At 31.3% G+C, this 14,948-nt stretch overlaps 1 protein-coding gene across 1 annotated transcript in view; it reads right to left on the reverse strand.

The window, feature by feature from the left end:
* LOC127735128 (SCL-interrupting locus protein homolog) overlaps positions 1-14,948 on the reverse strand; it is a 28,024-nt gene that overhangs the window by 11,429 nt on the left and 1,647 nt on the right. The window contains exons 2-12 of the mRNA XM_052245208.1: positions 12,549-12,649; positions 9,117-9,218; positions 7,072-7,187; positions 6,528-6,631; positions 6,267-6,329; positions 4,493-4,740; positions 4,120-4,203; positions 3,066-3,152; positions 2,205-2,352; positions 1,536-1,642; positions 1,026-1,119 (exon numbers count right to left, since the gene is read on the reverse strand). Coding sequence (XP_052101168.1) covers positions 1,026-1,119; positions 1,536-1,642; positions 2,205-2,352; positions 3,066-3,152; positions 4,120-4,203; positions 4,493-4,740; positions 6,267-6,329; positions 6,528-6,631; positions 7,072-7,187; positions 9,117-9,218; positions 12,549-12,637 — 1,242 coding nt within the window. The 5' untranslated portion in view covers positions 12,638-12,649. The remainder of the gene's footprint in view (positions 1-1,025; positions 1,120-1,535; positions 1,643-2,204; positions 2,353-3,065; positions 3,153-4,119; positions 4,204-4,492; positions 4,741-6,266; positions 6,330-6,527; positions 6,632-7,071; positions 7,188-9,116; positions 9,219-12,548; positions 12,650-14,948) is intronic.

Here is a 14,948-nt window from a genome sequence, read left to right on the forward strand (position 1 = left end):
AAGCAAAAGTTTCAAAGTCAATAGACCATGAATGAGGGGGCGGGGCAAAATAATCTCCATGGAAATGAGATATGCCAATGCTTATACAACTGCATACCAAAAATCATTGACCTACCACTAGTGGTTCCCCATAAACTGACCTAATCACAAACTAATACATGTAAACTAAGCAAAGTTTCAAAGTCAATAGACCTTGACTGATGGGGCGGGGCCAAATAATCTCCATGGTAATGAGATGTGCCAATGCTAATGCAACTGCATACCAAATATCATTGACCTACCACTAGTGGTTCACCATGAACTAGACCTAATCACTAACTAATACATTTATGATGCCGCCGACGTCACCGCCGCCGGAAACAGCATACCTATGTCTCGCTTTTTGACTCCGTCAAGGCGTGACAACAATAGAAGAACTCAGTTATGTTAGGCTTAAATACAGTAAAACTTACATCGCCATATTTGATTTCATAATAACAGAAGATTTTCCGAATGGACGAATAAAAAACTATCAACATTACAAACTAAAAAAATAAATTTGGTGTTAAATGCTACTTTCAGCACTATGGGCCACATCGTGACAGTCATTTTCAATTGGTGGAGGAAGCTGGAGTGCCCAGAGAGAACCACTAACCTTCTGCAGAAAAATGACAATCCGAGTCAATTAAGATTAGAGTCCAACATAGGTAATAATTCCTGTGTTGAAATACAAAATGAGTTTACATAGAATATACTGAAAATTTGGAAATCATTGTGTGCATTTATTATTGTGATTTTTTGAGAATGAACAAAAATGCAAATTTACATATTGTGATTTTAGGAAAAGCTACATACAGACAAATGTATCAGATATCAGAATGTGCGTTCTTATTATTGGGATATTCAAGGTGTAGCATTATTCGCATTAATAAAAACCTTGCAATAATTTCTGAATTTACAGTAAGCAGAATCTGTAGTACTTTCATACAGTGCTATCTATAATAAAATATTAAATTTCCAGGTAAAAAAGTTTTGTTCTACAGTACCTGTGACTTGTGAGGTGCTGGCATGTTTCTTGGTGTCATTTCATCAGCAACTGACACAGCAGACGACACTGAGACATCTTCTTGTTTACTGGATCTGTAACAATTTTTCATTAAAATCATTTTAACTATTTGTTTTTACTTCAATAATCTCCTATAAAATGTAAATATAAGGCTTTTGAAATGTTTAAACAAAACAGTAAACTTGATCTACAGTGGTCTCTCCCTGACTTTTATTTATTGTTTATATGCCTTCAAGTCCCCCCCCCCCCCCTTTCTTTTTTAACTTAAAAACAAAAACAAATGTACCACATTGTCAAATTCACCAGCTTGCTTAAGACTATCAGCAACTATACAGAACCATTACACTCTCAAACTTTCTTTTTACATGCCATTGACTTTGAGCAAATGTATGGGTATGTCACAATCACATTTTCCTAAATTACTTCCTGTTCGTAGGCCAATTTAACTTTTAAACTCCTGACATTAAAACAACATATTCTCTACACTTACTTCTGACTTTTGAGCAAATGTATAGCACCATCAAATTTTTCTTTTTTCTGTCCACCATCAACAGCACCAATGTCCATTTCTATTGTCTGATTACCACTGGTCATTGTCTGAAATTAAAGTATGTTTTTTCTTCAGGACTGTGTTTTCAAAATAAAAAAATATATTTATTAGGTTCTGTGTCCTATTTATAAATATAAAGTAATGAGTGCCCTTCAATTTTAAGGCATCATATTTTCAGGAATTATATTTTGAAAAACATTTTGGTATTTGTTTTCACATCAAATTGTGATATAAATTCACATATTCAAATTGTTTCTTCACACAGGTCCACTGGGTTTAATGAGCATAAAGGCTTATTTTTCAGAATTTGCTAAATACTGGTTTTAGCATAACCACCTTCCAAGATTTTAATGCACCTCTAATTACTACAGATTGAAACTGCCAAATTTTAGGATAAGTAAGTTCTCAAATGATAAATATGATAACAAAAGTTTTTTTTGTTTTCTTCTTATTTAATCTTTTTTTATCTCAATTCAAGATTTGTTTTCCCTATTTAGTTGAACATAATATAGTACAACAGATTGGCATGTATTTTTATGAATAGAAGATGCTGGGTAGAACTCAAAGAGACAGAAACCCAATGACAAAAATATACAAACAACTGCTTACCTTTGGTAAGTTGATCACTTCATATCCATTGAAGAGGTCAAAGTTCATTTGACCACTGCCAGTAGATGTGACAACCTCATAAAACTCTGGTTTTGAATGCATTGGGTTATATAGCACCAATAAGAAAGACTCTGGAGGAACACACACTCTACAATAATAGTGTTTCTATACTAATTATTTAAAATTTAGGCATGAAAAGTTGGTAATGCATTTTGGTATTGGTAAATAGCACCAGTGGAATAGATTCAAAAGAAACATTCTACAATAACAACTACAAAAGGTTATTACACTTCTGTTTTCCACACAAAAATCTTACAAGTAAAATTACTTGTATCTATGCTATAAACCCTCAGTTTTAATGACTTACAAGTTATTTTTATTGTAAAATTTTGAGTAAAATGCTCACAGAGTTACACAGCATCAAAATATTATAAAGACATGTCTATTATTGAAGACCATATGTTGAGCTCTGGATGTCTGACATATACTCCACATCTTTTTATCATATAAAATATTCAGGATGACGATAAACTCTACATAAGTAAAACAGTTCACATGTTAAATTTACTAGCTTGGCAGTGACAGCTTGCATCTTTAAAACAATTATTTCTAATGACTAACTTCAAAGTGATCAAGCATAAAATAAAAAAGGAACATTATGTTTTTTTCCTGTTAAAAATTCAGTCATTGTAAATGATTTTTTTTGTATGTCTGTTTTATGTTCCTGTTTATAGATTTACAAAAAAGTAGATGACTTTTTTATAGATGACTTTTTTAAAGATCAATGGTAAATTTTATGTGTTCAGTTTACTATCTAAATATTATCGAAGAATAATACAAATTTAACATCGGATGACTTACCTGTCATTAAGACTTGCGTTATGTAGATATCTGAGACAACAAGCCCAAATATATGGACTGTATACAAAGGAAACACCACTAACCCATCTGAAACATTAAAAAAAAAAACTCTTTGATATCTTTCACATGATACTATTGACAAAGCTTGTGTCTTCTTGTTCTAAAAATGCAAACTGTTGAAGCATAGAGGCCTTTCATATGATGTCAATAGCTTTTGTAGTTATTTTTTGTATTATATGGAACTTAAACAGTATTAAACAAGAATGTGTCCATAGTACACGGATGCCCCACTCGCACTATCATTTTCTATGTTCAGTGGACTGTGAAATTGGGGTCAAAACTCTAATTTGACATTAAAATTAGAAAGATCATATCATAGGGAACATGTGTACTAAGTTTCAAGTCGACTGGACTTCAACTTCATCAAAAACTACCTTGACCAAAAACTATAACCTGAAGCGGGACAGAGGGAGGAAAGAACGGACGGACAAACGGATGCACAGACCGAAAAACATAATGCCCCTAGGTGGGGCATAAAAAGAAGATGTGCATTGCTTTTTTTTTAACTTGTCAATCTACAAATGTATTTTATAACAAAAGTATTCAATAAGCTGGAGATCTATCTTGTCCATCATTTAAAGAGGTAGCTGGTTAATCCAAAATGAACTCATTAGTAAAATAGGGTTTCAATTACCTATCACCTGTAAAATAAGAGCTCAATATTATCCTTCTGGTTAATAGTCTGTAATTTTTACATTTTATTTTTTGGTCCTCTTATGTCATTACAAAGAAATAATTTACACAGTTTCTTCAGAAAATACACTTTCAGTAAATTCAAGCAAACTTTTTTTTTTATATCATCAAAATTCTAACATTAAATTATGGAAGGTCTTTATTAAAAGATGCATGACACCATACCAACACTTTTTGTTAATTTTATGAGCATCTATTACTTTTTTGGACTCACATGTGAAGTAATCAGTCAATGTAAATATTATTAACTAAACAAGTGACCTTTTTCTCTCAGTTTTAACATTTACAAAACTTGACTTACATGCCAACTAAGGGTAAATTAGCCACTTTTGGATCAGACTCCAACACTAACAGCACTTTTCTAGTATGATCCATGGTTAAGTAGCTGAAAATAAAACAATACAAGATTTCAAGTCTTACAATCCATGCAAAATGGAAGTAATGCATACATGTCACTTTGTTACTATACTGAAGGCCAAGAATTGAATGCATTTCCAGGAAAACTGTAGATGTTTGAAATCTTCTATTAACATTGAAAACCAACAACCACCTAATACAAATGTAATACATAAACAAGATTTGAACACAAAAATTAACTAATATAAATTCTGTCTTTTACATTGATCAGAGATTTGATAATAATATACTGGTACGTTTAATAATTTTATACGTACCCTGTTTTTGGTTCTCCTTGTAAATGACTCATACTCATTGGTCCTGAAAGGTTTTTAGATAAAGCAGTTGGCACAATAGGTACAGCATTAATTTGTATTGCCTTGAACTCAGTTGCCATAGTAACAACATCAAATTGTAAATGGTGAACACATTGATCTCCACTTGTATAAATACTACACCAGCCTTTTGTCAGGAGAAAATTACTCAAGTCAATGGAGTTCTTACTACAACACCTCTGTTTCAATAGCTGTAAAAATATAACAATTATAACATACAATTTTAGCCTTTTCTTGAGTTTTTTAAAAACCAACATTTTGTCAGGAGAAATAATATATGCCATGGTCACAGAATGGTTGCCAGGTGATGGCATAAACAAATTTGTGGTTCCAGTTAAGATCCTGATTATGTTTAAAGTCGGTTGATTTACAATCTATTTTTCAAATCTTTATTTCTATTTGAAGTTTAGCATGTTTGTGGACTACATACCTGTCAACCTATGAAAATGAAAATGCAGGTCATGACCTGCATTGAAGAATAAAATCTCAGGTCATAACACGTACGAACTTTTTTCAGCTGAAATTAAGTATTTAGGGGACATTTTTTTATATTTGTTTTTATATTTTAAAACAAACAGTTTCCAAAACATGTTCCAATGGTTAAGTATTAACTGAAAATAATTTTAAACTATTATTGTTGTAATGCACTTATGATTTTGATAGATTAATGTTTCAAATAATATTTTAACAATTCAATCCAAGCCATAACCCCTTATATAATTATTATAATCGGTTCACCAGTCATAAGACATTCAGTGGGCATTTTTCTGTACAGCTTTAAACATTATCTCAAGACTGGTTGATGTTAGAGTATAATAAAAAAAAAAGTTAAACATTTAAAGGAAGTAGAGATGAAAAAAATGATTTTCAACTATTATTTTCTAATTGTACTAAGGAAGAAAAATAATGAAAAGTAATATTCTAATATGTATTTGCATTCAATTTGTTTTAGATTTAATCTTTTTTACAAAAAATAAACATAAATTTAAGGAGTATATTTTGAAAGGTGACAAAAAAGGGGAAGTAACTCAAATTTTTTGTGAAACAACTTTGAAATACACAAATTATTTATGAGGTAATTGGCGTTAATTAACAGTGTGTTTGACACCAAAGCTGTCAAGTGAAGCCATGCACTGAAATGGATCACTTAATTTGAGTTTGCACAGCTAGTTGAACTTCTTGTCCAGGAAGAATTACGAATTTGCCGGTATTTCAAAGGAAAATCACTTATGAAATCAGTCTGAAGGATTAAGAATCTGGGTGAAATCGGGTCATTTTTTGAATTCCCGGGATATTTAACGACCCGGCGGGTATCCCCGGTGACCCCTCAGAGTTGTGAAAATCTCGGGTCACACCCGCAGGATACAAGTCAGTTGACAGGTATGGGACTAGCTGAAAAGTCTTGTCTGTTTTACTGATTATGACTCAATTGTATGTTTTATGTCTTCTAGACCAAGATGTTATTATTGGTATCATAAAACTTAACATTGACCATAGGTCCATGAAAATAAGCTCAAGATGAATCAGGTCAGATAGAAATGTACACCTTACAGCCTTTCTATACCAAATGTATGTGACCTGTAACTTAATTTAATGAGAAAATCATGGAATCACATTCCTTACATCAGAAATTTATAAAATCATAACAGAATTAATCAGTTGCAAGAAAATAAGTGACGAGTTGGATGTAAATGATACATTTAGTACAATCAGTTACCTGTAAAGCCTGTAGGTAATCATCTGATGAACTTTGACGATCATTTTTGGAATTTAACATCACCTATAAAAAGACAAATTAGTTATAAATTATTAGTGTAAAACAAATTGGCTAATAGATAATTCTTTTTTTTGTATATTTTAAAATGTAAATTCATGAAGTGGCAAACATTTCTGCTTGTTGGAAACCAAAGAATGAACTAGAATAAATTCATTACATATTTCTTTTCATAGTAGATATTATATTACAAAAGGAACAAACCTGGAATGGTACTGCCAAATCACCAGGTGTCAGAGAATAACTATTATTCAATGAATCACCACCAGGATCAAATCTGTCCAATGTAAATGTCAAACCTTCCCCATCTACAAAATACAAACAAAATAAATTGCATATATAACAATAATAAGACATTGCCTAAACAAATAATATGAGGCTGAAATAATCTTTCAGACATGGAATAATGAGAACATTATATCATTAAACATATATTCATATATTGAGTTTTAACCATTTTTTATTATCACAATGATTATGTTGTGTAAGCCTACTTCATATGCAAAAAGGTTTCAACTCTATGTAATTGCTATAAAAGAAAGTTTGTCATTTATTATAATAAATATTATATAGAGATAGACTGCATGTATGTAATCAGGTGTATAAAGGATATCAACTAGAAAAGTTAACACTTCAAAATCTAGAAGAGAATAAATAAAATTTTATTTACCTAAAATTACTTTATACCAAAAAGAGATTACATGATTTGTGAATAACATCATTTTGTTTTAATGTCAGTTAAACTAACCATCATCTATACTTAGCTGTCCAACAAGAGCACAGCCACATAGTGTCTTCCCTTTACTTTCAATATGCCGATGAGCAAATCGTAGAACTTTTTCTGATATACATAATCTTGGTTTTCTGAAAATCAAGATAATAAGTTTAAAATTCAGGCTTACATTGTGTATTTTTGTTAATTTCAGAAATGATCAGGTAGTATGACTCTTAATATATAAATCATTTGAAAACAAGAATTTGTCCACAGTACATGGATGCCCCACTCGCACTATTATTTTCTATGTTCAGTGGACCATGAATCTGGGGTCAAAACTCTAATTTGGGATTAAAATTAGAAAGATCATAGCATAGGGAACATGTGTACTAAGTTTCAAGTTGATTGGACTTCAACTTCATCAAAAACTACCTTGACCAAAAACTTTAACCTGAAGCAGGACAGACGGAGGAAGAACGAACGAACAGACCGAAAAACATAATGCCTATAGGTGGGGCATAAAAATGTAACTATTCCCAAAACTCTTGAATGAAAATTAAAAGAATCATCAAAATGAAAGAGAGCTTTTCCTTATCATGCAGAGATGATACATGTGGCTTCCCAAAATGTGCCTGACAATTGAGCAAATCTGACTATTACGCTTTTAGGTAGACAAATATTGACAACTCACCTGTCCAAATGTCTGGTTAACAAAAATGTGTGGCCCCATAATTTTCAGCCAAAATCAAATTAAAAGATGCCATCATTGTGATTACACTTTAAATACTGTACATGTTAACTATTCTTTTTAAATTTATGATTTATTATGTAGAAACTGCTAAATTCTTTGAAATTTATCTCTACAAGGCATGTGCTAAATATTAGATACTGAATATAAAGCCCAACTGGTAACAAGGATAAAAAAATTCTCACATTTCTTGTTAACTGATTATTTGTTGGTCAAATGAATCATTGTCATCTGTCTGATCAAATGCCCAGGTGCCTTTTATAAATTTGGGGAAGCCCTGATTATATATTTTGTAATGATCTGATAAAGCAAAATTGAGGTATTTCGAGCATGCTTCAAATTGTGAAATTCTATAAAATAAGTCCCATAACATTGAAATAAAAAAATCTAAAAATTGTTAACATTGAAAGGAAGCTTGTCTTTATAGAGTAAAACTAACTTGTAATAAAGAGCTGCGCAATGAGCGCATGATATGCCCATCGCTTTTTCAAAGAATAAAGTTCCATAATTCCTCAATGTCATATCAGAAATTTATAAAAAAACAAAAGGGATGTTATTTTAATAGATATAAACCAGTCACCAAAGTTTCATGAAAACTGCTCAAAGCACTTTTGAGTTATTGTCCAAAAACTGGAAAAATCACCCCTTTTTTATGAATAAAATCTCATAACTCAAAAACATAAAATCTAAAATTTATAAAAATGGAAAGGGAGCTTATGTCAATAGATATAAACAATTCACCAAAGTTTGTGAAAACTGCTCAGAGCATTTTTGATTATTGTCCAAAAACCGGAAAATCCACCTTTTTTAATGAATAAAACCCCATAACTCAGAAAAGAAAATCTAAAATTCATAAAAATCAAAAGGGAGCTCACATCAATAGATATAAAGAATTCACCAACATTTCTTACAAATTAGTGAAAGCGTTTTTGAGTTATTGTCTGAAAACTGGAAAATCACCCTTTTTTAATGAATAAAACCCCATAACTCAGAAAAGAAAATCTAAAATTCATAAAAATCGAAATGGAGTTCACGTCAATAGATATAAACAATTCACCAAAGTTTCATGCAAATTGGTTCAAGCGTTTTGAGTTTTTTTCAACATGTTGACGATGGACAACAGTATACCATAAAACGTCCCGTTAACGGGCATATAAAAAAGGCTTTGATGACCATGCGACAACAGCTTCTGAACCTTGCCATGGGTTCTTTGTTTTTATTTCTTGTTAAGTCCATCAAGGAATAATGAGTTATATATCTTTGAAAGTCTATTCATCAGTGATGTGTATACCTAGTATCGTGTGTGTGTGTGTATAGTACAAACTCCTACCTGTAATATGAAATACTAATCAGGGAATCAGCTCCTACACTAGTATGGTCCCATAGAATTTTTTTGGTGCTAGGAAATTTCAACATATTTTCATCTGTGTTTCTGAAAAGAGGCATCTAACTGGATTAACTATATGCAGAACGTCCCCCATTCTCAATTCAAAGTACTGTATCGGAAAACAGGAATTAGGTGTCTGACAGATTTGAAAAGTGCTTATCACTAACAAGCTGTTGGTCAAATATAAAGTTGTTTTATTCATTAGTACTGGAAAAATGTTTGACAAAAAAATAAGTTCATTCAACATATATTGAAAAATTTATTGTTTTGGCAAAAAGTAAGTAGGTGTCACACAATACAACTTATTATTGTTACAACTTATCACTGTCAAGTTGCTTACCAAATATGAAGTAATTCTGTTCAGTAGTACCTGAGAAAATATTTGTTAGACTGACAGACCATGTGAATGCAATTTAGTATCAAATTAGACCTATCAGTGCTACTGATCAGACAGAAACCCAGTTGAAATTAACAAAAGAAATGGAACTCTTTGTTAGAGAAGGTAAAAAAGCAAAATTGGTATATTTGAATTGTTTACATCGGTTTCTATGGGCTTTAAAAGTTTAATATAGGTGCAAAATTTAGGATTTTATACATCTTATATACGTGTTTTACTTGAATTACCGGTATAGTATGTAGCTTCGAGATATTTGTAAACTTTTAAATTATAGACAAATTTCATAAAACAATCGATTGTGGCAGGTTCAAATCCTAGTGCATCTTTTTTGTGCATATGCATAAATTCCGCTGAAAAAATTCCACAGAAAGATAACAGATTGATCTTTCTAAAGCATTAATTTGCATCTCTGCCCCCAGCGAGTTTTTTGGGAAAAAATCCCAAAAATGGACAATAATTGCATCGAAAAGAGAGTGCACCTTGTTGACTATTCTGTCTTGAAAATGGATAAAGTAAAAATATTTGATACATCACCTCGCTTCAGATTCTATTATTTTTATATAATTAGGCTACAAGTTGATTTAATAACATTAAAAATTCACAGTACTAAAAAATGACATATATGGGTCAAGTGAAATACCTTTCTAATGATAATAATAATAATAATAATAAATTCTTTACTTAAAGAGGGTAAACACAGTTAGTTACAAATTCAATTACTAATCTTCCCTGAGGCCCTCATATACAATAAAAAGTAAAAAAATAATAAGCAGAAAAAAAAAGCAAACATACAACATATTAATTAACACATAGTCAGTTCACAATCGTATAGTCATGATAGTTCAGTGTAGATGTACCATTAGAACATATAAAACAGTTACAGAGTGCATGTAGTAAATAGATATTATAAATCAAATCAAAATCATACATTCTAAAAAAGTAATAGTTGCAATCATTTCAAGACTGAATATTGGGACTGCCTCAGAGTCATAACAACAAATTTTTACTAAAAGTACTTGACGACAGACTTTACAACTGGATCTTAAAAATGCATAACTTGAAAAAAAACTTCATTTTTTGTGTATGTTTTCTAGGGTTATTAGTCTTCAACCTCTAAAATTTTTTAGTCTGCCCTTCCACGAAATATTAAATTAGAATTTTTTTAAATGTTTTTGAACTTTCGAAAATTCCACCTGACAACCAATCAGACAATTGTTTTAAGTTGACTGAATGCAGAAAAGTACATTAAATGATGCTCAATAGCTAGTACATACATTTGTCTTTTAAAATATAACTGGCATAAAAGGATCGTAATGGTGCTATGTGGATAAATTTATCGGTTTTCAAGAGCTAAATTGGCAGCATGTCATCCCTACAATGGCTTCCATTTTTACGATTGTAAAAATTGACTGGCCTAATTGGGAGATAATTTTGACTAAGTAGAATCCTGACTGTGATAATATCCTTCAAGTCTGTGCGTCAATATTTCAGCCCCACTTATTTCATTCTTTAAGAATTGTATCCTACATGTAGGTTACACATGTTATATAATAATGTTATAATACAATTATGGCCCGCTTTAGCCCTTGTGGAATAACCCTTACTATGGTTGACAATTTTGGATATTCACCGCCTCAATGGGTCACAACTGTTTTATTATACAGAACAAACAATTAAGTGTAAAATATTGTAAAAGATTGTCAAAACACTTACGACTTTCATTAGAAAGCTATTTTGTTTAACATTTCTTGTATGTACAACAAAGGTAGACTCTCTCTGTAAAATATAGATGGCCCTGAAAAGGGCTGTTTACAAAGAGATATCCTCGGCACTAGATGAATTTCCAAGCCTTGTTTGGTCTTGTTTCTTCATTACTTAATGGGCTTCTAACCTGGCCGTTGCCATATTTGCTGATGTTTATCTGACGTTAAGTGATGTCATACTTTAAAGGGAGTTAACTCTTGACCATTGAGGGACACAAGAGTTATTCACTAGGGAATAATAGGGTTGTTCGATGGAGGCTTCAATTTGTCAGGGTAATTCACCGCTCCTACCAATTTTTGGAAAAACATCAAATTAAACAATGACACATTATTCCGTATTAGCCAATCAAATAATAACTATATAATGTAAGGTATAATCACAAATTAATATCATCATCCAATCACCTATAGATAAGTACAATTGAATGTGATGCATGTTAATGTTTTGTTATACAATTACTTGTAAATGTATTATAATAGAATGATGATTCTATCAATAGAGGTTACAGGTAATCCATGCAAGTACATTAATTTCATTGATCATGTCGTTTTAAAACAAGAGGCTGTCAGATCGACAGCAAACCAGATTTTCCTGCATGAAAATGATATTTGCAAATCTGGACCCCCAAACAGGATCAAGTAAAAAAAATAAATGAATTTTTGTAGGGTTCAGAAATTGAAAGGCTAAAATCAATCGAAGTATCACTTTTTGCTACTTAAGGTCTACAACTCAATAACGATAAAAGCCAAAATAGTGAAAATCCAACTTGACCTTCATTTAGTCACAACATATCTAAATTGGAAATAATTTCCTCAAAACATTCTTAAGTTATTGCACAGACAACGCTCTTAGTATCACTTTCACTTCTTAAAGGTCTACAACTCAACAACGATAAAAGCTAAACTTGTGAAAATTAAACTTGACCTTCATTGATCTTCATTTTGTCACAGGAAACAACATATATAAATTTGAAAAGGTTCTGTCAAAGTGTTTTTAAGTTATTGATTTGACACTGTTTGGCAGCTGCCCCTTTAAAGTTTTATTGAACTGCTTCCTACTGCCCGAACGCTTTCAATATCTGTACCAAGGTTTAATACCAAGTGCATAATTTCCTGGGATAAGTTACATCTGAACCAATGATATACACCTTTCTTCTGACTAGGTATTCTTTTGTTATATGTACCAGGTAATGACAGATATTCTCATATACATACCTACTATCCTCTGTAAAATTGTTTCCTACAAATCTACCGGTACATGTTTGCTGACCAGAAATATTTTTCATCTTCATCAAAGCACTCATGGTGGTTGTGACCTACATGTACAAAAGTATAATATCTGAAAACAAGAGTCCACATGCTGAAATGTATCACTTGCTTTACTGATCATGATTAAATTTATGTTTTTAGATAAAGGCTTAATGCAATATCATATAAACTTACCATTATCAATGTTCCATGTTACGTGAGGACAAGATACGATGAACTCTACCTGGTGAACTTGTACACCTTACAATCATTCCATACACCAAATATATGTTACATAATGCTATTTCTAGTAGTAACTGGGAAACAGACCTAGATACCAAAACGTGATGTAGACCATGAAAATTGGGTCAAGCTGATGAATCCTGCCAGAATGAACATGTACAAAATAGAGTGTTAGCAAAGGAAACAATATTTTATGTTTTGATTTCATATATTCTCCAATGGAAAGTTGGATAATCTTTGTTTTCATTCCCATTTAAAATGTGTGCATGTGTTTTTGTAAATTGTTTTGTAATAAATTTGGCCGATAGTTTTCTTGTGTGATTTTTTCACATTTTTCATGTTCATGATATTGGGGCCTTTGTTAGCTGACTATACGGTATGGGTTGTTGAAGGCCATGAAGTTGCCTATAGTTGCTTACATTCACTTCATTTGAACTAGGTAGATACTAGATAGATGTCTCACTGGCAATCATACCACATCTCCTTATTTATATATTTTTTTTACTTGAATAAGATGAAATGAAAAGCACTTTAAAGAGGCATTAGCTGTCAAATTCATGTTCACTGGTTTGCCCCTTTAATACATGTTTCCATATTCTTGACACTAAATGTGCACCTTGTTGCTAATTAGCAAAGATTTATAGTCATCTTGTACCACTAAAAGCAAACTTGTACCACAGTATATTCCTACCTTTGCAAACTTGTAAAACTTATTTAAATGTTGAAGATATATTTAAATTTAACTGAATAACTCATAAGACTGTAAAGAATAAATAATTTGAAAGTCACAATTTGTAGCTGATTGTTCCTTGGCTACTTGCATGAAAAAAAACCAAATGGAAATTTTTTTTTTGTTATGTTTCTGCATTGTGTCTAATTGTATCTTGACTAGTAGGCGTGATTACAATGTATATATATGCAACAAATAAATGGAGAATGTGTCTATGGACACAGATGATGCCCCTGCATGCATATAACATTATAAAAGGACATAACTAGAGAATTGTAAAAGTCATGTCACCCAAATTTGAACTTGATCTGTGTTTTGTGGTAATAAGTATTGTGTATAAGTTTTAATAACATTTGGTGGAGGCAAACTTAAGTTATAGAACAGAAACAAAAAATTCAGCAATTTTTCCATTTATAAAGAGGCATAACCAGTCAGGGATATAACTCTATAGGGTTATTACAGAAAAATAACATACATTTGTTATTGTGCACTAAAAAATCAAAGAACTGTGATAACATATGTATGTTACATGTTTCAAAGGAAAAATATACATCATTAGTTTAGTTAAAATGTATAAAAGTTCTATTGATATTACTTTTGTCTATATGTATACTTAACTATTGAAAGATATAACAGTTCATAGTTTGCCAATTTTGCATAGTACACCTATATGTTATTACAGAAAAAATATGCCTGTAATAACTAAAGGGTGTTATCACAGCTTCTCTATATCACTTCAAAGCATTTGCTCAGACATACATCATGCTTAATTACAATGTATTTTAATTTATTGTAAGAAATAATGACCAGAGCATGTAATGAGGTTCTGCGCAAGTTTCTCAGTAATTCCCAAGTGTCTTATATAATAAGTTATATTCCTTTAATAACCTAGCCTTGTTATCACAGCTAAGTTTATCCCTTAATAGCCTCGTCTCATTGATTTACCATGGTTAATCAAAAATGAATTAATTTAATTAAAAAATTAGTTATCAAGGCTATGCATTTAGTTTCTGCGCAAGGTCTCAAGAGTTCCCTAGAGCCCACTATAAATGAAATAATTTTACAAATAACAAACATATGTTATTACAGATTTAGAAAATTTAAGGAATAAAGAGTAGACAACTCATGAAAGTATCTGTAATAACACACGCAAGTTATTTTCTGTAATAACCCTATAGAGTTATATCTCTGACTGATAACTCAAGAACAGTAAAAGTGACACAACCCAAATTAAAATTTGATCTGAGTTTAGTGAAAATAAGCATTGTGTATAAGTTTCATAACATTAGGTTGAGGCAAACTAAAGTTAGAGAACAGAAACTAATGTTGGGACGTACATGACGTGTGTTCATATAGACGGACAAGGGTAACACTTAAACACTCTGGAGTGGTAT

This window comes from Mytilus californianus, unplaced genomic scaffold (assembly GCF_021869535.1).
Source record: "Mytilus californianus isolate M0D057914Y unplaced genomic scaffold, xbMytCali1.0.p SCAF_1, whole genome shotgun sequence".
Classification (NCBI taxonomy): domain Eukaryota; kingdom Metazoa; phylum Mollusca; class Bivalvia; order Mytilida; family Mytilidae; genus Mytilus; species Mytilus californianus.